Below are 26,203 nucleotides of genomic sequence, written 5' to 3' on the forward strand. Positions count from 1 at the left end.
TTGCTGTTGCCATTCAGCATCAGCACTATTCGTGTAATAACATCCGAAGAATCTCTTCCTCGAGCAATCCACGAATCTGGAGGATAATGGAATTCCAGATTTACCCTATCCCTTCATTACCTCAGCCGCATCCGCTTGAGCAGCATAGAAAACAATATCGAGCGAAGTGTAATGACGACGAAACGATCCAGCAACAACAACAACAACAATGACGGCTTCGGCCCGTGACTGAGGAAAGTACCGGAAACGATGTAATCCCCGTTCCCATTCGACATTGGACGTAAAATTGGGTGGCTGGCGGTGAGAAACTTTTCTCGTTATTGATTTGCTTCCACCCATCACTTTAACGTCCGAGAAGAAGCGATAATCGTTCGAGTCTTATTCTATCCCACAATTTATCGAAACCCAGAACCGATATAAAACGCTCAACCCTTTAGCTGCAGACAATGGAGGCGAGAGAGAAAGAAAAAAAAAGTGATACGAGTGGGAATTGAATTCCATCACGCAAAATTTACACTAACCTTAACCGACCGGATGCTGACTGGAAGTATCGCCCGAATCGGTAGCCGAACTCATCGGTGTGATTTTACGTGAGAAGAATGGAGCAAAGGATTATGGGGTTCTGTCTCGTTGCCTCTTCCTGTTAAAGGTTCGATACAGGACTGGTATTACTATGTATTGCGAGGGATTCTACCAACGTTTTCGTCGTCGACGTCGAAATAATTTCTATCTTTCTTATATGACGAAAGAAACCTCTTAAGGAGCTTCAGTAAATATGTAGAGCGTTCTGGCGGTCTTCTTGTGTTTGAATCTGGACGTAAGCTTTTCTTAGGATGAATCGATACGTGGCGGGGTAGTTAATGAATCCAGAGAATATGTAGACGTTATTGGGGCCTTTTTCATTGTAATAACACAAGATACTAAGAACATTACAACGTCACTTTTTTTTAAACATAAAATTTGCTGCTACTTTATTCAAAGTATGCTCCGTCGGAAGCTACAACCTTGGTTCATCTTGGAAGCAACACACGGATTCCACGCTGGTAGAAGTGTAATTGTTTTGGAGCGAATCCAATAAAAAAAAAAGATTTTCTGGACCATTATAAAATGGAAATGGGCCCGATATAGTGGTTCTCAGATCTACGTGAAAAGTGCTAGTTTTATTCCTTATCGCAAAATATTAGACCTGTATATTATTATTAATATTTTTTAATTAGAGTGCTCAGTTTCATTTTAGGGTGGTCGGAAAAATCATATATTTTATCCCTTTTTCCCAAAAATGACATTTTTTTTCAAAAACTCATATCTTTTGATCTACAAGACCAATTCAGTTCATTTTCGTAATTATTGATTGTGTTTGTTTTTTATAGTTAACATGGTCGGTGTTAAGTCAGATAGTACCATGTGACATTTTCATGATTTTGAGAAAAAAGAGTTTGAAGGTTTTCATTGAGCGTTCAACACAATTTCGATAAGTTATTCGTGCTGTACGCGTGATTTTCCGAATCAGATAAATGTGAAATGTAGCTTACAAAATGTTTAACCTTATGCAATCAAAAACTCTAAATTTTTAATTTTGCGAATTGTTCCGCTCTGACTTAACACCGACCACATGGTCAAGGGACCAAGAGCACTATATTTTTTATATTTTTTCTTGAAAGCTGAGGTTTGTTTTACAAAACATAACATGATTTTTCAAAATTAACCGATGGTCCGAAAAATCAATGTTTACCCCTTTTTTCCAACACAAAAATTCACAACTTTTGACAACTTAATGTATCAGAATATCAGAGAGGAATATAATTGGCTTCAAATTGATATATTGATCATCTGAATCGACCAAGTAGATCAAAAGTTATGATTTTTTGAAAAAAAAAAGTCATTTTTGGAAAAAGGGGAAAAAGTCATTTTTGAAAAATCATAACTCAAGAACAAAAAATAACGCCTCTTTGATTTTTGGATATTTTATGTAAAAAAAAACTCAGCTTTCAAGAAAAAATATAAGAAATATAGCGTCTTTGGTCCCGAGACCATGTAAACTATGAAAAACAAAAACAATAAATAATTACAAAAACCAAAATTTTTTTTGCTTGTATTGTATTTTTCTAGAAAAGACTAAAAAAGTTTTTTTTCGGAAAAATTATTATTTATGCGATAAGGAACAAAACATCTGCTTTTCACGGAAATCTGAGAACCACTATAACGGTTTGGGGTGAAATATATATACACTCGACATAAAAATTAGAGGATCAGAGTGCGAAGTCGTAAATTTTAAGTGATTTTTGACATGCTGTAACTTCGTGTTTCGATGGGATGGGCCTCATTTTGAAGCTACAACTTTCAGGTATTAGAATATTTTACACACACATTTTTATCTTGGTGTGTGTAGGTGAAGCTGGCAACAATATCGGCAAGAAATGAAAAATAATTTTTTTTTTCAAGAATATTCTGGACTCACACATTTTTTTGCTAGCCAACTCAACTGCAAATCCAATTAACTTTTATCAACCAGCTTTCATTTGCTTCCAAGAACGTTCCTGTAGGAACTTCCCACACACAGATATTTCAGTTTGAATGAAAAATTACTCATTCGTTTTTGATGATGAATAATTCAATAAACAACCATCGCACCGCAAATCGATTGGCAGTTTTGAAAAATCTAATAAATTATGCAAAAGGAAAATTTGTTACTTTGACGAGAAAAAAAATTAAATTTTTTTCATCGATTTCAAAAAAGTGCCAAAAACTGCCTGTGCCTGTGGGCACACACAAGTGAACGTTTCACTCTGTTCCTCTAATTTTTGACGTAGGACTCATCTTACATTAAGGGTGCCAAATCAGAAAACAGGTCACGTTTTTATGAAATAAAGTTAACGTTAGTAAATATTTTTCCTGCGAACGGATGTTAACGGTTTGCATACCAATTATATCGTAAATTTTCTAATTTTGTTCTATATGCTATACATTACAATCCCATAGTCTGTATATGGTTTAAATTGATGAAAATTGGAAGCATTCCCATTTCCCCATACATTTGTTCTGTCCATTTGTGTGCTTTCTCGTACAGAGCTGTCAATAACGAGCAACTCAAGCAGCCGCTAGAATAGAAACAACGAAGGGGGATAGCGAAAAGAGAATATTTGCGAAGTAAACTCCACCCTTGCATAGTAAGAAGGCTGTCGATAGCGTATAAGTATTGCATCTCCTCTGAGGAATATTCTCAGAATCTTTCTATGCCCGAAACAACAAAGTCGCTTATTCTGCTCGTTTTGTGTTTTATGTTTCCCCTCGAGCTGGTAACGCTAGCAAATATTTCACTTGAAGTGCATCTGGCATTGCAATTAACACAACACACACAAAGCAGGCGAAAAAAGAGAAGAGTGCAAATGATTATAGATCGCTTCTAGCCATCAGTGTTTGGCTTTGTGTATGTTGCTTGTTTTTGTTGCGCGTAACTTACTTACTTTCAGTTCCCATTCGTATTGCTCTAGTGCGAATACGAAATGATAAAGCAACAAACTTGAAAAAAAGATTGCGTAGTCCTGAGCCGTAAGCCTAAGCCTAAGTCGTATCTCGGATACAACCCCTCCAATTTTTTGTCGAGTCTATATATTCTTAAAGGAAATAATTCATGAGTTGAGTTCTTATGAAAGATTGATGAATTGTATTTTATATCTTTTCCTGTGATCTGGATAGCTTTAATATTCCGCATGATTCAGCTGGCAGATCTCATTGCTGAAAATCTGAGTCAAAAACGTAGAAAAGTATGTATCTTGGGGCGAGAACGGAAGCTTGACGTACGACTTATGCTTGAATTCTAGCGTAGAATTCAAGATTCTAGCGCAAATCGTGTGTCAGGCTTCCGTCTTCTCCCCTTGGTACGGACTCTACTATGTTTCAAGCTCAGCTTTTCAGTTGTGAAGACTAAACATTGGTTCCCGGAAACTCTCGGCTTAAAACGTGATGCACTCCAGCGTTACTTTTAACCCGGAAATAACGCTCGAACTCGTGAAAATTTAATGATCTATCTGAAATACTCATTATATAATTTCACACATCTCTAAATATTATATAAAAAAACAATAAATGAAAAATTTCAATTTAATTCTTGAGCTTGATTGCTTGGGTAGACTGTACACTTCTCCGTGATTCACCTGAACCAGTGAAATCACACAAAGAACATAATAGCCATGGATAACATCTATTAAAAACACCCTCTAGGGGCATTGGGCCATCTGCTCTGGTTCTCAATAGTTTCAGGCAGTCTTCCGTGTTTCACATTGAACACTGGGTACGAGACGAACAATGTTCTCCCTACTCTCGCAGTTTTATGTTTGCAGAAACACATGATTTTTTGGTACACGTTGTTTAAAAATGTGATATGTTTGTTTAACATGATGTTCAGTTTCTCTCGCATTTTCATCCCAAGCTACAGCAGTGTGTAGAGTAAAACAAGCGAATTAGACACCACACCACTACCACTCAACACATGGTGTGTTGGTGTGTTGATATAAAAAGGAAAGAGAAGTATGTATCATGACAATGGGTGCTTCATCTAAAATTTTGGGCAAAAAATACACCTCTTAATCCTTTCTGAACAAAATAAGCGTCAGTTGATATCAGAGTTCTTCACAATTAATGTCATTATTTAGTCCACGCATCAATTTTTAAATTGAATTTATGTAAAATCGACTATTATAAGCTTTTGGAACAAGTACTAAAATTGAATACGTTAAAAAATAATATGATGGTGTTCTGGATAGAGAATTTTATGCTGATTTCAAATTTGTATTGTTTAAAAAAAATTGAAGCTGCGAAATGAGTGTTTGAAAGTAAGTTCATTTTCTACATTGAATTTATACAAAAGTAGACCTACAAAAAATTCTCCAAATTAAAACTAAATATCTTCCTAAGGTTCCCCCTACACTTTTCCTTTATGATTTCTGGCCACATTCGACCACTTTGCGAAAAAAATGCCATAAATATGTTGATACCCCACACGTGTTTTTCGTTTTTTTTTAATTTTATCCCCTCCCCCTGCACCCCATAACACAAAAATAGATTCAGCACCTTCGAAAACCCCCGTACACCAAATTTTAAGGTATTTCCATTCCTTTTTCTATTAAATGCCACCTAGAATTTCTGAGGGGCCATTGTGCGTCGACCCGCTGTGCACTCGGTTCCCCAGACTGCAATTGGCAAGATGCACGGAGAAAAAAACATAGAAAGTTTCTTTTTATTCAGAGAATGTTTTCTTTTGACGGGAAATAGCTATGGATTATTTAGTCAGACTTGCAAAATGTACATGAATTCATAGTCTCTGAGTTCATGTAATTTTTTGCAATACGAACTAAATTTCTAGTTAGTTTCTGTGAAAAAAATGCTCTACAAAGAAATGTTTTGGGAGGAATTATTTTTTCCCGTGCATAAAACGAAACCAAAAGAAAGCAATGAATACTGCGACAACGGGTGGTATGTTTGTACATGATGTTCTTGAATTATAAACATCGTGTTTGTTTACACATGTTTGTTTACACATGTTTGTGTTTGTGTATCATTGTTCGTGTTAAGGATTCAACACTAGCGAAAACCATGCTCGAGTTCAAACAAAAATAAGGAATTTTCACATCGCGTGGACATGTGTAAGTGTTTTTCGGATGACTGGTATCAGGTTATTTTTCGGATATGATCCGTCAATCGCAGGCGGAGTTTGAAAAACTACAAATTAATTAAATTGAAACCACAGAGCAAAACAATGTATACCTCTCGTTCGATACAATGTGACATGTGCGGAGTCGACTCACAAATCAACAAAGAGAAAGAGCAAATGTTTTCCATAGTGCAGACCCTTTTTCTATCTAACAAACGTATATTTCATTGCAGAGAATACTTCCACTGAGCAGTAGGGGTAGTGGGGGCAAATTGGTCACCTGCTTGTTTGGTAGTATTACTATTGACTATTGACACCGTATTGATAGGCACCTTATGCTTGAAGAATTTAATGAATTTTGAGTCACCCTGTACTTCAGTAGAGCTGTCGCATGTCGAAATATAAATAAAAACAGAGCTCTCTCGATAGCCATTCGGCCGTAGTTCTGTGCGCATGATATCTAAGCAATTTCTCGTGAAATTTAGTTTATTCAATCGGACATGTTGGACAAATCATCAGTTTGGACGACTGTTCACATATTCTAGGAGAGGTGAACATAAATTGTGTTCAATCTCAGCGATTGATTAGCATAGAAATTGTTTTGGTGTTTGGGGGCAAAGTGGTCATAAGTGTATAACGACTTACAATGCTATGTTTATTAAAGCTGATATAACGCATCACATTCTGCTCTTGAAAAGGTTCCTTTTGTGGCTTTGACCCTGGAAAAATATGCCACTCCAACTAAATCAAGCCTCATTATGCGGAACGTTATGTGTTTCTTACAACGTGATCGTATGCATGAGAAAATTTGAATTAAGACTCTAGGTGAACATACCAAGCTTATTTCCTACATGTACCTACTATATCGAATATGATTTGAACAAATTAGGACGAAAAAAACGCTCAAATCTATCCCATTTAGCTTGATATGTGCGAGTGATCACTTTACCTCTAAGCAAAAAAAAAAGTTCTATTTTTCATCTTTTTTTCTAATGATGAAAAATGTACTATTTTGAATTTTTATAGGAAAAACCGTATGCTATCTTGAACAACAATGAGTTGAACTATAATATTCTAAGAAAAACCGGGAATTGTAGCGGTATGTGGACGCTGCAGATGGACATATTCCTTAGGGTGACCACTATGCCCGCACTTCCCCTACGAGCAATCGGCTCTGCAGGAATATTTTCAAATCAACTCTCAGCTTTAACATATGTTGTTGATTGATTGCTGTCTAGAGAGAACTAGAAATCGAAATCAAAAGGCAAAACAATTTATACGTCTTGCTCGATAGAACATGACATCGAAGAAAGAAACCATCTCATTTAGGCTAACGCCTGAATTGCATGAAAACTCCACTTGTTACGGAGAATATGAACGACGAGTAAAATCGGGAAAACCTACCTATTTTATTCGTTACATTTTTTACTTGTAAAATAGTAAATTCCACTACATATGTTCAATTGCATCCATAACTTGAATAGATATTAACGATTTTTACTTCTCTGGAACTGACAATATTTAGGCACAAAACGATCGCGTGATGAGTCTCAGCCCGTCTCCGCAACCGTTGAAGCCATGATAGAGGAGCAAACTCTCATTGAAGCTGATTGAGTAAATGTATGTGATGAATTACAATTTCATATGAAGGCTTTTACAGGTTGTAATTTAAGTTAGAAAACAGGGGTGCAACATTACAACGGTTAGCGCACTTGTTTTTGAAACAGCAATATGATCGAATCAACTGCTTCTTGAAAGCCACACAAACTATCCGCCGTATTCAGGGCACCCGAAAATTTTTACAAAAGAGTAAATTCTCAAATTTGCTTCATTCTAAAATAAATACAAAGTGATAAAGAAACATATTTATTGTAATAATTTCGTAGTCCTGCGTCAACAATGCGGTCGTGTGTTTGACAACTCCCTTCTACTTTTTTTCTCATTGCACGGTACGTCATCATAATTTAATCTAACAATAAAGTACCTTCAACGGCACCAGTCATGAATATTTCAAAGGCAACCTCAAATTTTCAACGCCAACGAATTATTTATTTGAGGCTAACATAAAATATTTTTAGTAAAGATGATCCTACTAGGATTTTTTCTTCAATTTTTTCTGGGTTTGATAGCTCGATCGTCAATTTGTTTTACTATGTTGGTGAGCATGCCCCTGAAGCATAATTTTTTTCAGCTGTATTCATTGTTCTCTTTGTCTGTGGTGATATGTCGACTAACCAAAAGGAGATATCAATTTAAAAAAAATTACGAAATTTCATTACTTTGCAAATCACATCCAATGCAAAAAATAATATAATAAGAGAAGCAAAGACTAGCAATTCTCGGTACATAAAAAAATAATATAATGCAAAAATATGCGTGATGACAACAATGGCTTTCCTTTTTTCATACGAAAGTTTTTTGGCTTCCCAAAAACATGACTGTTTTTATCCCGCTGTTTTTTTTTTTAATCGTCAAGTCGAGCTTCCCTACGCGGCGAAACATGAAATTGAATTGTTCTCTCGCATCTTTTCCGATGGTCGATTCAATCCTTTCATTGTGCCCTCGTTTTTATTACGTTGAAAATTGCCCCCTATTAAGATTATCTCTCTTCCCTTCAGATTCGTGAGGTAATAGCGAATGAGTTTTCTCAGTACCGATTTGAGATTATCGATACTCACGAATTCGATGAAATCCCATTGTGCTTTTGAAGACGATTAATCAGTGAACCTGTGGAAGAAGGAAAAAAGATAAATTAACAAACAATGGCTGGAAAGAAAGGACACGTACAAGCTATTACCCATTCAGTAACGCCACGCAGGGCCTCGAGTTCTCAATTGACATTGTTATCCGACATATTCGCCTCGACGGTTCTCTAAACTGCTATTATCTTATCATGAAAACTGTACCGCACTTGAGGAGCTGAAGGCATCCTTCTCGGAACTCATCACAGCTGAGCACAAACCTACTTACCGATTTACGCTCGCACACCCATGACATTTTTGGGGACAAACCAGAAGGATTAAACCCAAAGTCACGCCTATCGCCTCCCCGAAGAAGTGGATCAACTCAAGGTCCCGTCGGTGCTCTGAGAGACGTATGAGCAAGTCAAAGCCACATCAGTTCAGCAAATTGAACATAGGAAACGAACTCTTGAAATACCCTTCATCCCACAATTCCATCCGTAAGAAACCGCCAGTCGAAAATGTTCGCTGCTTCAGGAAGGAGTTCAGCATGCGATCAAACAAACTCATCGAAAGCTGCGAACGGAACGGAAAACCGACACACGGAGCACGGTTTCCCTTTGTGTCCTTTTGTAAACAGAGCGCGTTTTCTTGAAAAGTGAAACGGGCAGCCAAGATGTGGGAGGAGGTTGCGGGCGGCCAACGGTTCGAAGTGCCAACGGCGTGAATTTTGTCAGAAAAGGATTTACCGTAAGGAGCGAAACCGTTTTGAAGCCTTAATGAGTGTTATTGTGGAACAACAGGCGGAAATAGTTGAGGCTAAGTGAGAAATTTGAATAAAGAGGAATTTATTGGGAGCGGATGGAAACAATGATTTAGCGCGTTTGAAGTTTTCTCTCGAAATTAAGATATCGTGTTGGTGGATAGGATAATTACACTACACGAGAAATATTTCAGAGGGTCGTAGTCTCGGTGGAATCAAAAGGCCCGTGTGGTACAAACCGCATAACGGAAACAGATAATTTCAATGATAAACGGTGTAGTCCAACCAACCCATAAATGAAGGTACAACTCATTCAGTCGCTTTTAACGGTATATCGCATGGAACAAATGCCGATCTGCAGCTGGGTGAAGTTGAAAAACGGAACTACCCTACGTGTCTAACATTCAGCGAGTGGTTCGCTATCGTTGGCAGAAGGACTCACACAAAAAGCTCGCCAGGAGCAGCACGAATGTGATCGGAAATCGAAATGAAATGTTTGATTCACGATAAACCTGACCGGAGAAGAGTGAGGTGCCATTCTCGTTACAAATTCCTAGAGTTTTATCGCCACTCCGGGGGCTTGTGACACTTTGTGGCATATAGCCCCATTGAACATATGAGTTTATATATCTTTAAAACAATGCGACTGAATGTTTTAGTTGACAATAAAACATCTATCAGCTTGATTGATTCAAGCTGTAAATTATCATCGGGTTTACATTTGATGAAACATTGATCACCTGGCTCTGACTTCAAAATTAACCGGATTTTTTATTTTTTTTCTGCTGGAAAAAAATATGCTGCCAGCAAAGATGAATTCAATTTACAATTGGCTGGGCAGATTTTGAACGATGATTGGATTCAATGCAGTCGAATAACCAAGGGGTAGCAGACAAATATGGAGCAGCGAAAATTGAAACGATTCTACTTATTCCAATGTCAATCGAAGAACGGAACTGCGTACTAACGGGTTGCGTGTACAATATGCCTTTAAGTGAGTGGGAAATAACAACCCACGGTTTGAAATAGCATACACAAAAAATGGTCGTCACGCGATGTGTACTCTTCTGGGAAGGACGACGAGCCATTGAAAATGATGGGTGGCAAGCGCCATCGGGTGGCGGCAGGCGTTCGTTGGGTACGGGGGGATTGAATATTTTATGAGTTTTCAGGAGCACCCCGAGAGCACCACTTCAGGACGCCATGGCAGGAAACAAAACGGGGGGAAGTGAAAAAAACCTTGAACGAATGGGTTAACAAGCATCGATCCGACTGCTCTGCTTTTTGTCGAATAGTGCAGGTGAAGTGAATAAGTCTGATTGTCATGCAACTCTCCCCGAACAAGGTGCAGCTCATGGTTCCATGATTTTATTCCGACATGTGTCCGATCTATTATAGTTTGTGTTTGTTTCAACTTGGAGTGTTTTCTATATCGACGCCTGAAACTTTTAATATCGTTCAAGTTCATGTATTATTATTCTAATGCTCATCGGCTCAAATCCTACCTTTACAACAGGAAGCTTTGTGTAAAGATTGGCTCATATAGTTCAACATGGTTTCAAAACCATTCCGGCGTCCCGCAGGGCAGTAACCTCGGACCACTACTATTCGCACTCTACATCAACGATGTCTCAGCTCTATTGGGTGTTGGTTGTAGACTGATGTATGCTGATGACCTCAAAATCTATAACGTAGTCGACAGCCCAGCTGACTGCGTTCACCTACAATGCCTGTTAAATCTGTTTGTCGAATGGTGTAAACTGAACAACATGATGCTCAGTATTAACAAATGCTCCGTGATAACATTTTGTCGCTCTGCCAATCCGATCCACTGGGAGTACAAAATTGATGATACAGTTATTGAAAGAATGCATCAAGTAACAGACTTAGGAGTTCGGCTTGACTCTAGGCTGACCTTCAATGATCATCGCTCCATAGCTATTGATCGTGCCAATAGATTGCTAGGACGCATCATGCGGACAACTAAAGAGTTCACTGACATGCATTGCCTCAAAACGCTCTACTGTTCGTTGGTTCGATCAATCCTTGAATCCTCGTCAGTGATTTGGAGTCCCTATCAAGCTATGTGGATCGACAGGATTGAACGCATACAACGACGATTTGTTCGTTTCGCCCTGCGCTTGCTTCCTTGGAGGGATCGCATTAATCTCCCTCCTTATATTGATCGGTGCCGCATGCTGGGAATGGATACCCTTGAACAACGACGCTCTGTTCAACAAGCAGTCTTTGCAGCGAAGATTTTGAATGGAGAAGCTGACTGTCCCAGCCTACTTGCAAAAATGTCACTGAACGCTCCCACCCGGATTCAACGACGAACTCTGGATCAGATGCTGGCTGTTCCATTCCACCGCTCGCTATTCGGTTACTTTGAGCCGATGTCCACTATAACAAGAGCATTCAACGAAGTGTCACATTTGTTCGATTTCGATATGTCTTCGACAGTGTTTAGACAGAAAATCCTCCGCTCTAGACATCCTCCACATCATTAGGTTAAGTTATTTTCATTAAGACTATGAGTCAGATGGATTAATAAATCAATAAATAAATAAATAAATGCAAAATTTATATTCTTGAATAACTTAAAAATTTAGATTTTGTATGGTTTCAATCGAAATTTGAAAGGTTTTGTTTTTCCATAAGAATAGCACACAACGCCATCCATCGTGTATTTGGATACGAGTATTATTAGAAGTTAGAAGTCAGATGTTAGAGCTTATATACCAAGCAATAGGGGAACCGCGGGTAAGATGGACAGTGAGGGTTTGAATGACAGGTGATTGATTTGTATAGTTGCATTATGAATTTAAAATTTCTGTTGATGGAAACACCTTCTACATGCTATTCTAGAATATTTAAACCACCCTATGACAATGGATACTGATCAAAAGTGAAATAGGGAAACAAAAACCGAAAACCAAACATGATTCCGCGTGTGGATGTAATTTTTGCGGTATCGATATAAGGCATTTTGAGTGGTTTAATTGCAAAATTTAATTCGCTGATGGTTATATTTCGGTTTGTGAGTTGACAGAGAAGCGATATTAGGTATGTACAGAAAATTAAATTCATTCGTAAGTGGTAAATTTAAATTATTGAAATAATTGCACTGGTGGGGTTGAAATGGACAGTCACAAAGAGAGAGAGAGAGAGAGAGAGAGAGAGAGAGCGAAATTATTCCTCTCGCGAGCGATAAACTTCTACGCTTCGTATATTATTAACCTGTCCATATTCCTCCCACTACATGTCCATTATACCCACATCGATAAAAATGTTCTACTTTTTGGCTTGTTTTAATTTTAGTAAAAAAAATATGAAAAAACACATTTTCATAAAACATAAAACAAAACATTATTTCGAAAACCAGTATATTGAACTTTAAGAAATTGCTTCCAAGTTTTAGAAAACATGAGTTTCCAAAGATCCAATTGAATTTTTCCTCAACATGTCCGTCTTACTCCCATCTCCCCTAATATGAGAAATATTCCATCTGCAATAAAAAAAATCGAAAAGTCATTGTTTGCCTCATACTCATTCTACATCCAAAGATAGACTACTTAACGCTATTTGTTGTGACCTCCGAAAAATAGTGGTCTTTCCAATTCCCGACGCGTATTAGATTCCCGGGGTGATTAAATCGCGCTCTCCCTTTATTTGTTGCGTGGGCTGCTTTCTATGGTATAAAGCTTCTTTCTCTTCGAGCTTATTTATTGCACGCGATCACACACAACATTGTACAATATGGTACAACATTTAAAAACTTTATTAAACGTTCATTTACACAAGACGAACTCTTTATCTGACAATTAACACAACATTTATTTTACTTAGCTACTTTAATTCTAATATTTTCTATGATGGCCGCCCGTGCGCCTTTTGTTAATTGGACATTCAAAACTGAGTGCGGGTATCATGGATGCCGCGCCTTTTTATATCGTAACAATAGGCCGTATGAATAAAAACAAAATTCACCTTTACTTTACTTCATTCGAGCAGTCGAGCAGTGAGATTAAGTTTTTACTACGTTTGGTATGAATAAAAGAAACAACAAAGTGTTTACTTTTCGAAAATGGATGATTAGCTGATTTCGCATGAATAAAACAGCATTCATCAAGTATTTACTTCGTTATTATCAAGTATGCTCATGAGCATACTTTGGATCTGAAAACACATTCATTCGTTCTGATCTCATATCCGATTTATGTTTAATGCTGCTATCTTGCGCTTGAAGTTAAACAAGTTAACGATCCGCATTGATGGCATTGAGCTTCGTTTACTAGTTTAGGGGAGCGTAAAAAAATTGATTGATTTTCAGGCGGAATGAACACGTTTTTCAAATTTAAATTATGAATGAAAAATAACCTTTCCGTACCAATTTGGCATTCTGTTTAAATGAAAAACACTTTTCTTTGCAGGTGGTGAAAAAATCTGGTACGAATATTGTTTTTGAAGACAACTTTATATTATAATGAAATGTTTCAGTAATGATGTTGGAAATTTATAAACAAAGGGTTACATAAAAGTCGGAAAAAAGTGATTAAATAACATGATGTGAACATTTTCATTCAAATTTTAACATTTGAAAACTGGCTTCGTGTCTTCTAATATGATAGGTATTATACTAACGAGATAGGCACCCAAACTATGGTCCCTAATTGAAAGTCGCCACAAGACGTCGACACTATTCCTTTTGCATCGCGAATTCACGCTTTGTCCAAAAAAAAACGTTTTGAAACGAAACCTAAACAATCAGTTGATAGATGTTTGACAAAGTAAAAACTATGTTCGAATTCGAAAATCAAATTAGTAAAGTAAACTTTTATTCATACGGATTCAAGTAAATACTAGGAAAGTTTACTTTACTTGGAAACGGGCAGAATAAGTAAATACTTTTTTTTATTCATACGACCTAATGTTACGACAGTAGAGTAATTTCGTACTGCTCGAAATGATCGGCACCTATCGGAAAATAGTGCAGTCGTATATTCGCTACAGTGGAGCTTTTGACGTAGAACTACGTCTTTCAGGAAGGGTGCCAAATCAGAAAACAGGTCACGTTTTTATGAAATAAAGTTAACGTTAATATCTATTTTCACTGTGAACGAATTCTCATGATTTTCATACCAATCGAATTGGAAATTCTCTAAGATTTGTTTGATATGCTATACATTACAATTCGCTGATCTCTAAACGATTTAAATTCATGAAAACTGGAAGAACTTCCTTTTTTCCCATATATTTGTTATTCCGATTTGCCCTACCCGTATTTCGAATGCTTATCACCCAAACATTTCCAAACAGATCGGAAAGATGTTTGCATCAATTGATAGGAAATATTTCTACGCGTCTATCACAATTAATAAAATGGTATTTTTCATGAGATGAACAACTGAATAACTGTAAAATATCAAGCGTTATCTAAACGCCCGAACTGCCAAGATTTGATTGGCCCGATTTACGGTTTCCCCAACACAGACTTCAAGATCGATGTACCTGTGCAAATCCGCTCTGCAAATATACATGCAAGTTGGGGATATTTTTGTTCCCACCGAGCTGTGTTTCCCTAACACGGACTTCAAAATTTATGTGCCTGGGGGAATCCGCTTTGCAAATACATGCAAGTATTGGGTATTTTTTGGTGCTGTGTACTTTTGTACTCGCTTATCGTTGTGCAGGCCGGAATATGTTTCCCTAAAACGCAGTTTTAAACTGAGAAGACTGGAAAATCGTCCTTTCAGATACTAATTAATATAATTACGTAGTTATACGTCAAAAATATGCGATCGTGTCATAGATACAACCCCTTACAATTTTTTCGACTACGACTACCGTGAAGCTTTTCAGACTACCTACTACACTACTGCTATGACTACTATAGTCTTTTTCGTATCATACACTATTTTATACTAAATTTCGACCTAAAAGGAAGGAAGTTCTAAAGGATCTTTTTTAGTTATTTTCCCAAAAATTTATAATCAACTGCGTTGATTGGAACAACCAAAATAATTCTCTCGAATTACATCGCGCTCCGTTAATTGATACCAGACTGTTCACCAGGCCTCGGAAAAGTCATATTCAACTGCGAGCCTCATTATGCGAATCATTATGTGTTACTTAGGGGTAGTGGGGGCAAATTGGGCAAATTGGTATCTAAGGAATTTCTCGTGAAATTTAGTTTATTCAGTCTGATATGTTGAACAAATCATAAGTGTGGGGTTATGTCACCAAAACTCGAAAGCAAACAACTATTTTGTAGTGTAAGCTTCAAGCTAAAATTATATTTTAAATTCAGTTTTACAAATTACAATGTTTTTCTAGTTTAACTTACGATTTTAGTGTAGGAAGTATAAGAATAATGTAATTGGAGGAATCTTATCTTTACCCACGTTTTAGGTTAACTGTAAATATAGTTAAGGTTGTAGTTATATAAGTTTTATGGCCCTATTTTAAGTAGTTTAAGTGAATCTACCTAATTATAGTCCGTAAGCTTGTAAATACTTTCATAATATTATAGGTAGTTTTATAATTTTCCAATTTTAATCGATTTGACACACGCACTGTACTCTTCTATAAATCTGAATTAGTCAAATGCGGTGATGACCAATCATTCTCCACCGATTTGACATTTCTCCCATTCGCTTGTCACCCGTGACAGTTTCGTTGGGTTAGGCCTGCTGGAGAGTGTGTCGACGGCGTCGCTGCTGCGAGTAGTGTTGTCGTCACATACCCCCGCCCGTAAACCTATGTGTTGTTCCGAATCTCCTGAAGGCTCCATAGGTTTACTTTTGTCTCCGACGTCTATCACCGCCAGCTTTATTGCAGGCCGCCGTAAAACACCAGTCGCTGTTCGCACCAACGCTTGGCGAATTCTCCCATCACGCCCTGCAATAACTTTCTCCACGCGTCCTCGGATCCAATGATTACGGTCAGTTCCGTTAACTATGAGAACGAGATCTCCCTCTTCAAGCTCCTTGGTGTCCTCGAACCACTTGCATCTGCGAGTTATCACTGGCAGGTACTCCCTAATCCACCTCTTCCAAAACTCCCCGGTGATGTGCTGGGCTTGCTTCCATCTACTACGGAGACCAACATATCCAATGACTTCGGTTTCTGCATGGAGTCCCGTCGAATTCCCCAACAGGAAGTGGTTGGGGGTTAGAGATTCCTGATCCGCGGACTCCAGCGGAATGTACGTCAACGGTCTAGAGTTCACCAACGCTTCTGCTTCATAGATAATCGTTTTCAGAGTCTCGTCGTCGGGTTTTCGAGGAATATTCAGTGCTGAAAAAATCGCTGTCTTAACTGACCGGACAAGGCGCTCCCACACTCCGCCCATGTGTGGAGTTGCGGGAGGGATGAACTTCCAAGCGGTTCTCGCGTTCGTGAAAGTTGTTGCCATGGTCTCATTCATTGCCGAGATCTCTTCCTGAAGCTGCCTGCTGGCTCCATGGAAGCAGGTGCCATTGTCGGAGTAGAACACTGCCGGTGACCCTCTACGACAAACGAATCTGCGTACAGCCATGACACATGATTCCGTTGACAAACTATGCACCACCTCCATGTGTACAGCGCGAGTTGTCAAGCAGGTAAAGAGTGCTACCCAGCGCTTCACCTGGCTGCGCCCGGCCTTGACCAGCACCGGTCCAAAATAATCTACCCCAACGTACGTGAAAGGGCGTACAAAGGGTTGCAATCTTTCTTCGGGAAGAGGCGCCATTACTGGTGCTCTTGGAATAGTCTTGGTGATCTTGCAGAACACGCAGTTCTTCGTAACCCTTTGAATGAGGGATCTCAGTTTGGCCACTTCGAAGCGCTGCCGCATTTCGTTGACAACTGTCTCGCGATTTGCGTGACGAAATTGTCGGTGGTAGAAGTCCGTAATGAGAGTTGTTATTGGATGACACTTCGGAAGAATCGCTGGCCACTTTGCTTCGAATGGCACATACGGTGCAGCTCCAATACGACCGCGCATCCGGAGGATTCCTTGCTCATCCATGAAAGGCCAAGTTTTGTAGATGCTGCTCGATTTAGAAACGGTTGCGTGGCGAATCTCTGGGTTGCCCTGAGTTGTCTTCAGCACGGTTCTTTCTTCCGGGAATGCATCCTCTTGTGCCATCTTCCAGAGTACAAGCTCCGCTCTTGCTAGTTCCCGCTGAGTTAGTAACCCTGCTTTTAGGTGCTGTCCAAAATTCTTCTTTTGTACGCTCTCGATGAAACGGAACACGTATGCCATCGTACGTAGCAACTTTGTCCATCGGTTAAACCTGGAATAATCCAACAGTGGCGTAGAATTCCAGTGGGCTTGGACTCTCTGTATTTCTTCGTGTGACGTCACTGTGGGCGGATGTTTCGGCCAAGAATGCTCACCATAATATAGAAACTTGGGTCCTCGCAACCAAGGACTGTCCGCTTCCAGGTTTGGTCCGTTCTTCCATTTTGTGGCAACGTCTGCCACGTTGTGATTCGATTGAACCCACCTCCATTCTTGGGGATCGCTGAGGGTCAGAATCTCTCCGATTCGTACAGAGACAAATTTGTGGAAACGCCGATGGTCAGACCGAATCCACGCCAACACTGTTGTCGAGTCGCTCCAAAGAAAGCGTCGAGAGACCGGAAACGTGTGGTATTCTAAGATCGAAGCTTGAAGACGAACCCCCAGAACAGCAGCTTTTAGCTCAAGTCTAGGGATGGACAATGTCTTTAAAGGAGCCACTTTGCTTTTTGCTCCCACCAGCGCCAACTGAACGTTGTTTTTATGCACCAAGCGAAAGTATATGGCGCATGAGTATGCAGTGTCACTGGCGTCCACGAAGGTATGGACTTGCAGGTCCTCAAAGGTATCCGGGAATGGAGAAAAGTAGCATCGTGGGATAGACAGTTTATCCAGCTTCGGGAAAGGTTCACCCACTGTCGCCATTTCTGATAGAGATCACAATTGATCGGTTCATCCCAAACTATTCCTGAAGCCCAGGTCCCTTGGATGATGACTTTCCCGTGAACGAGAAGGTGGGAAATGAGTCCTAGTGGATCGAACAGGCTCATAACGACTTTCAACACTTCTCGCTTGGAGGGAATATGTGTTTCATCTACGATAGCACGAAGATCCTCTCGAAGGTTAACTGTGTAGACGAAGCGATCCTCTTTGGGGAGCCATTTCATCCCAAGAACAGACTCAGATATGCCTTCCCTTTCCAGGATCAGATCCTTTGGTTCATCAGCGGTAATTTCCCCGATTTCCCAAAGGAGTTGCGTTGAATTCGAGCGGAACTTGCGGATCTCAAAACCCCCTTTTTCATGGACCAGAATCACCTCCTTGACGACCTCCACCGCTTCCTCCACAGTCATAAAGCTGTCCAAATAATCGTCCACGTAGTGGTTTTTGACTATGGCTGCGGACGCTCTTGGATAAAGACCAGCAAACTCCTGCGCATTGAGGTTCTTCACGTACTGTGCAGAAGCGGGAGAACAAGTAGCGCCAAAGGTGGCCACATTCATCATGAAAACCTGAATCGGATCGGAACGATTTTCCCGCCAGAGGAAGCACTGCGCCAGACGGTCTTGTGAGCGGATCCACAACTGGTGGAACATTTCCCTAATGTCACCGCAGACGGCTACAGGGAATTGGCGAAAACGGCTGAGAACAGCAGGTAATGGTGTTAGCAGGTCGGGGCCCTTCAGGAGTTTGGAGTTCAAGGATACCCCATTCGCTACTGCTGCTGCGTCCCAAATCAACCGTACTTTGTTTGGTTTTTTGGGATGAACGACGACTCCTAACGGAATGAACCACATAGGCCTCATATTGGCGTTTCCCAATTCGGATTCCGTAGCTTGGCGGGCATAACCTTTCCGCACGTACTCGGAAATTTGCTCGCGAACCTGTTCCTTCAACGTTGGGTTCTTCTCAAGCTTCTTCTCTAAAGAATATAGACGACGAACTGCCATTGGATAGCTATCCGGGAAATCAGGGTTATCGTCCCGCCACAAAAGACCGGTCTCAAACCCATGCTCAGTTCGCCTTGTCGTACGCTCCAGAATCTTCCTCGCCCGTGTATCTTCGTCTGATTCCAAGGGTCCGTATAGACCACTAACACCAACATCTTCCAACGCGAAGTAGTCCCGTAGCTGATTGTTGAGTTTTTGATCTGGATCGGTGTATGCAGCAACATGGAAGTTAACCACTGCTCTTGAGGGTGAATCGGAAAGACATCCATAAACGCTCCAACCTAGACGACATTTAGCAGCTATTGGATCCATCGGTCCGCCTTCGCGGAGTTTCAATGGTACACCCAGTCGAAGATGGTCTAAACCAATTAGCAACTTTGGTTGAACCATCTCGTAATCTTCCAACGGAAGCCCTCGCAAATGTGGATACCGCTGGCAGAGTTCCTTATATTTCAATGTCTGCGAAGGAAGGACCAAGCAGCTGACTGTCCTGACATACGACAGTTTATGACGATTGCTATTACCTCTCCCTGATATATCCAGTTGCACTCGTTTTGAACCTGGTTCCTCACGAGTTACCATGCCCGTCCACTGCAAGGTCAACGGTTCCGATGGGCCGGTAGCGCACAAACGTTCAGCGATGGTTTCGTCCAAGAGAGAAATCGAAGACCCTTCGTCGATAAATGCGAAGATGACTTCAAAACGTTCTCCAGCATACAACACCACAGGAAGAACACGAAACATAGGGAAAGGTCCATTTCCCTGTATTAAATGGCTGGCGGACATATTGGAGTATGGTTGAGGCTGAGAAGGCAAATGCAGAAGCTTATTATGTTTTTGATGACAACCCTCGATTCCACAACCTTTCCAGGATTTACAAGGCCACTTGCCGTGGCTGTTTAGGCATGTTCGGCAGAGAGCCTTTTGATGTACTACATTCCATCGTTCATCTAAGCTGAAGGATTTGAATTTGTCACACTCTACTACTCTATGTCCCTCTCTATTGCATACGATACATGGTTTACCTAACTTTTTATTCACTAGTAGGTTGGAAGCAGGGGTAGGCGCTGGAAAGGGAGAATGCGTTTGTACTATACCCCTCTCTTTCCTCTTATGATCACCCTTGAAGTTCCGGCTAGAACTCGGTAGGTCGAAGGTCACCTGACTCGCTGCTGACACTAGTCCTCCCATGAATTCACCGAACGTCGCTAATGTTGCATCTGGTTGCCTGCTTTTGTAGACCGCCCACTCCAATTTGAGCGATCCGGGTAATTTCTCCACAAGCTCCTGCACTAGCACCGGGTTAGCCAAATGTAGAACTTGATTCGCCGCCTTCAGATGATCTACTAGGTTTTGTACGGTCAAACCGAATTCCACCACAGTCTCGAGACGATCATGCCTTGGTGCTGGCGCCCGGTGAACTTTCTCTATGAGTGATCGTATTAGAAGTTCCGGTCTGCCGTACAGCGTTCGCAGGGTACTGATGACTTGTGGAACGCTTGAAGGAAGTAGCAATCGACTCCGAACCGATTCAAGGGCGTGCCCCTTTAAGCATCGCTGTAGGCGGATGAGGTTTTCCGCATCTGTATACCCACATGCAGCTGTAGTTTGCTCGAAACTGCATATGAAAATGGGCCAATCTTCCGGATTGCCGGAAAAATGTGGCAGCTCTTTTCCCATTACTTGCCTGGCTGCCATGTGACTTTGTTCTAAATTAACTGTCGGTGCTGCTCGATCCTGGCGCGTCAAACCAGGCGGTAACCGTGGAATCACCCTGGAAACTGAGTGGTCGATTCCCGATCGATCGGGTAAACAGCTTAGGTTATGTTGTATTCGCTCATCAGCAGTTTGCTGATCTCTCGACGTTTGTTGAGGTTCGTTCACTCCTTCGGACCGTGCTGGTCGGTGCTCGACTCGATGTTGAACTATTGCAGATCGCTGACTTTCTCCCCCATCAGCTCGATCTGTGTTGGGTAGCGGTGGGTTCGGTCTCGACGAAGGACCTGCTTCCCCGAAAACTGGGTCCACATCCTGTGCTTCGGAACATTTGTCCAGCCAATTGGATACCTTTTGTTGAGAATCGTGAATCGATCCACCTCTGCTACCACATTCACTAATTTGGCGAATAATATTTTGTTTTTTCTCCAGAGACTCTCGCCTGATCTTCTGCTGCTTCTCTTGAAGGGCCTTTTCATCCCGAAGCAGTTGTTGTCGAATCTTAGCTTCCTCTTCCACCAGGGCTTTCCTCTCTTCAAGGTTGCGAAGGGCTTCTTTCGCTGCTTTTTTATCCATTGCCTCCTGGTCTTGCAATGCCCGCTCCTTCATTTTTTGTTCCTCTTCGATTAGCTTCATTTCGGTACATAAACGTGACGCACGGGCACTGGAAGTCGTGCTGATTGCAATCGACGGAATTTGTTGCGGTACGATTACAGGTTCGGGCTTATTTTGGACCTGCTTAGAAGTTGATTTGACTGTCGACGAACGAAGAGATCTATCGGATGGTAGTAGTGGTTTGAGATGACGAGACGACGACGCTAAATTCTTCTGACAATCCTTGCAGACGTATACCAGGTCCTTAGTCGAATCGTCCACACCGGCACATCCGAAATGCTCCCACAGCTTACAATTGTCACAGGCGACCCATTGCTCGTTATCTGTGTCTGGCCTAGTGCAAGACTTGCAGCTGTATCCCGCGGGTTTTCGATGTTCCTCCATCCTAACCCCGTCTTAAAATCCTTGAAGATTTTGTGGGGTTATGTCACCAAAACTCGAAAGCAAACAACTATTTTGTAGTGTAAGCTTCAAGCTAAAATTATATTTTAAATTCAGTTTTACAAATTACAATGTTTTTCTAGTTTAACTTACGATTTTAGTGTAGGAATTATAAGAATAATGTAATTGGAGGAATCTTATCTTAACCCACGTTTTAGGTTAACTGTAAATATAGTTAAGGTTGTAGTTATATATGTTTTATGGCCCTATTTTAAGTAGTTTAAGTGAATCTACCTAATTATAGTCCGTAAGCTTGTAAATACTTTAATAATATTATAGGTAGTTTTGTAATTTTCCAATTTTAATCGATATGACACACGCACTGTACTCTTCTATAAATCTGAATTAGTCAAATGCGGTGATGACCAATCATTCTCCACCGATTTGACATTTCTCCCATTCGCTTGTCACCCGTGACAGTTTCGTTGGGTTAGGCCTGCTGGAGAGTGTGTCGACGGCGTCGCTGCTGCGAGTAGTGTTGTCGTCACAATAAGTTTGGACGATTGTTCACATATTCTAGGAGAGATGAACAGATATTTAGTTTAGTGTCAGCGATTGATTAGCATAGATATTATTTTCATGTTTGGGGGCAAAGTGGTCATAGGTGAATAACAACTTACAATGTTATGTTTACTAAAGCTGATATACCTCATCACATTCTGCTTTTGAAGAACATCCTTTTGTGGCTTTGACCCTGGATAAATATGCCACTCCAACTAAACCAAGCCTCATTATGCGAAACGTTATGTGATTCTTATTACGCTTTTGTATGCAAGAGAAAATTAAAATTGGGGCTCTAGGTGAATAGGCGAAGCTTATTTCATGCATGTACCTACTATAACAAGTATGATTTTAACAAATTTGGACGAAAAAAACGCATAAATCTATCCTATTTAGCTTGATATGGGCGGGTGACCACTTTACCTCCAAGCAAAAAAAAAAGGTTCAATTTTTCACCTTTTTTTCTAATGATGTGCTGTGTACTATTTTGAATTTTTATAGTAAAAGCCGTTTGCTATCTTGAAGAACGATGAGTTGAACTATAATATTCTACGAGAAAGGGGAATTAAATCGGTATGTGGGCGCTGGAAATGAGCAGATTCCTTAGGGTGACCACTATGCCCCCACTTCCCCTGCTACATTTTTGTTTGCAGGAAAAAAAATCTTTTGCGACTCTAGGTGAATAGGTTCAGATTATTTCATCATGTACCTACTGTTTCAAAACTCATTCAAACTAATTTGGACAAGAAGCAACGCGTCCTTTTCCTCCTCATCGAACCAAACTACCTCACTCCCTCCATCCTAGTCCTAAATCATAATCCTGTCCAATCAATCTAGAGTTAGATTAAGTTACTATTAAATTGTTAGTCTTAATTATATAGAAAACTACCTGGCACATTGTGGTTGCATGGTCAAATTGAATTTTTCATTATTTTTTTTGTTGTAACAAAAATCCTGTTTGGTAGTTTTGTATATTAGATCAATCGGTTCAGAACTTCTTGAATTTTTTATGCGTATTCAAACGAACAGAATATTTTTATATTTACAGCCATTCCAGTGGTTCTCAGATTTTCGTGGAAAGTGGTAATTTTGTGCTTTATCGCAAAACATCCGTATCCGTATTTTTTAATTTTTTCATTGGGGTGACCATTTCAATTTTAGGGTTGTCCAAAAAATCAACTTTTTCCTCTTTTTTCCAAAAATGACTTTTTTTCAAAAATTCATAACTTTTGAACTACTAGACACATCCAGATGAACGACATATCAAATTAAAGCCAATCAACTGGAAAATGGAATTTTTGGAAAAAAGAGGAAAAAGTTGATTTTTCGGACAACCCTAAAATTGAAATGGTCACCCTAATGAAAAAATAAAAAATACCGGTTTAGTGTTTTGTGATAAACAACAAAACTACAAATTTTCACGAAAATCTGAGAACCACTATATCGGTTTGGCATGGAATGGCTGTGTAGAGTAAAGTGACCAGATGGTCAGAGGTCTAAAGCGGGACACAAAAAACAAAACGTTATGTATATACGTTATGTGAACATAAACCATAGTTTAGCGAGTCTAAACTGATCAGTATTATTTCTTTCTAAGTATCGACACTCAGGTGTGATTTTTCGGTGGTTTAAATTTTGTTTGCGCCCGAATATCACTCGCTCAATCAGAGCATTTACGTCTGGCAAGCACAATTCAAATTCTACAATTTTCTTCAAATTACCGAATGGAATGCTCGAAAATTCCAATTCATTTTTCATCGATTTTAGTGTTAACGTATGCATTCAAAAAAATGGCGATGAAAGATAATTTAATGCAACAAATTTTCTTTAAATCTTACGTTTATTAAGCCTACAACAACAAGGCTGTGAAAAACTTCTTTTTCACTGGTGAAAAACTTTCTTTCGTGCTCATAATGAAAGACGAGACGTTATTGATGCTAGATACAACGAATGGGCGAGGACCGGGTACTTTACGTTCCCCAGGTAAGCGATGGCGTCGAATATATCATCCACGTCAAGTTCTCGAAGAAGATCCTTCTCTGACAGACGTGAAGGGAGTCGCTCTTCTTTCGAATCATATGGTGAACGGGGAGATATATAGTACGAGTGCTCACCAGAAGTTGTGAAGGTGATGTGGTCTTTATGCCGTACTTAGGATCAGTCCATTATGTCAAAAGATCACTGGAGGATCGATCGGCTGGAGATAAACATTGTCGCGTAGACAATCTTCAAAACAATCTTCCCAACATTCCCCAGCTGCGACCGATGGAAAACTTTTGGGCGAATGGCCAAAATGGAGAGACAGTCGACCGCCAGAGTCACGAAAAGGTAAAATAACACGCCGACATACATCTTTTCATCGGCCATGGTTGAAGTTCCGTCCAACTACCGCAAGACAGCCCAGTGCTTCATTTACGATACTTCATCAAACAACCCTTTTCTTCCTGTCGAATATACACCCAGGTTTTTTTTCACGCGGGGGATACGTACCGCGTAAAAAACACCGCGTAAAATAAAACCGCGTTAATTGGAAAATCCGCGTAAAAAAATCATGTCACCTAATGATTGATACCACATGGGACTATCCTTATGTAGAACGGAAGTAAAAAGTTAAGTGTTGCTCGCTTCCGAAACCCCGTAGCTTTTTTTCTGCAATTTCGTTGATTACTGGTAGCTATAGTTCGGTTTTCCGCACGAATGAGGTCATCTACTGTTGCTAGTAGATTCCCTAGTAATTTGTACATTCTTCTGCCGATGCTCGTGCAGTACAACCGTTGGACCGTCCAGAGCTAAGTAAACAGGGAAAGACATTCACGAATCGCTGCCCGTAAAAATCCCGTCCCGTTGTACCGCCCGGCGAGCTCCCCGTTTCCCAACACCTAAAATCCACGTAAGGGTGGGTTTAGACTAGTGATATATTCATGTGAAGAAATATTTATTTATTTATTTTATTTATTTATTTATTTTATTTATACTTCAGTAACATAAGACTTGCTGTCTTTTTTGGTTACAAACGAAAAATAAGTATACATGAAGTGCGCCACGAATTATCGAGACAAAAAAAAATCTAAACTAGTACAAAAATAACAAACTAATACAAAAAATTACAAACTAGAAAATTTCGCGACACCTTTTAATGAATGCTGCCTTATTAGATATATTGGATACATCCTGGGGAAGTTCATTCCAGTGAACAACTCCTCTTACGAAAAATGATTTACCATATTGTGCAGTTTCGTATCGAGGTATAATGAATTTACGTAATCGAGCGCTTTGAAATGGACACAGCCTGTTGTATAAATATTCAGGTTTGCGAGTAGTAATGAGCTGATGAATGAATATGGCTGCCCTAGCTTTTGGGAAATTGTAAAAACAGTATCCCAACAAGCTCTTCTGCAGATGAGTAACACGAGAAAATCTGTTAAGTTTGTATACAAAACGCACACAAGAGTTCAAAGCAACTCTGATTTTATAAATTGCAGCTGCTGATACATTAGTCAACAGATAATCTACAGACATAAAATAAGGAAGTATCAGAGACTTGAATAGCTTGAGTTTTGTATCTGTATTTAAATAATAAGCCCATGGGTAAATGGACCGAAGTGCTCTATATATTTTACCACATTGCTTTAAAACATGCCTATCCCAGTTGAAACTGGAATCAATGTTGACTCCTAAACTAGTTGCATGGTCGACAAAACGTATTCTCTCTTGTTCCAAAAACAATTCTGGCAAAGCAGGTGATCTGCAGCGTGATATGAACAGAGCATTGGTTTTGGAGGCATTGATCTGCGTTACATTTGCTTTAGACCAGTTTGCTATATTCTGTAGTTCCTCGTTAAGTATAACATTTATTTGTTCGATACTGAATTTGGT

General features: G+C 39.9%; 1 protein-coding gene across 1 annotated transcript; it reads right to left on the reverse strand.

The window, feature by feature from the left end:
- Window positions 1-15,716: 15,716 nt before the first annotated feature.
- Window positions 15,717-17,345, reverse strand: LOC129774554 (uncharacterized). The gene has a single exon (XM_055778315.1). The coding sequence runs from the start codon at window positions 17,343-17,345 to the stop codon at window positions 15,717-15,719; it is 1,629 nt and encodes a 542-aa protein (XP_055634290.1).
- Between the last annotated feature and the right edge of the window lie 8,858 nt (window positions 17,346-26,203).

This window comes from Toxorhynchites rutilus, chromosome 3 (assembly GCF_029784135.1).
Source record: "Toxorhynchites rutilus septentrionalis strain SRP chromosome 3, ASM2978413v1, whole genome shotgun sequence".
Classification (NCBI taxonomy): domain Eukaryota; kingdom Metazoa; phylum Arthropoda; class Insecta; order Diptera; family Culicidae; genus Toxorhynchites; species Toxorhynchites rutilus.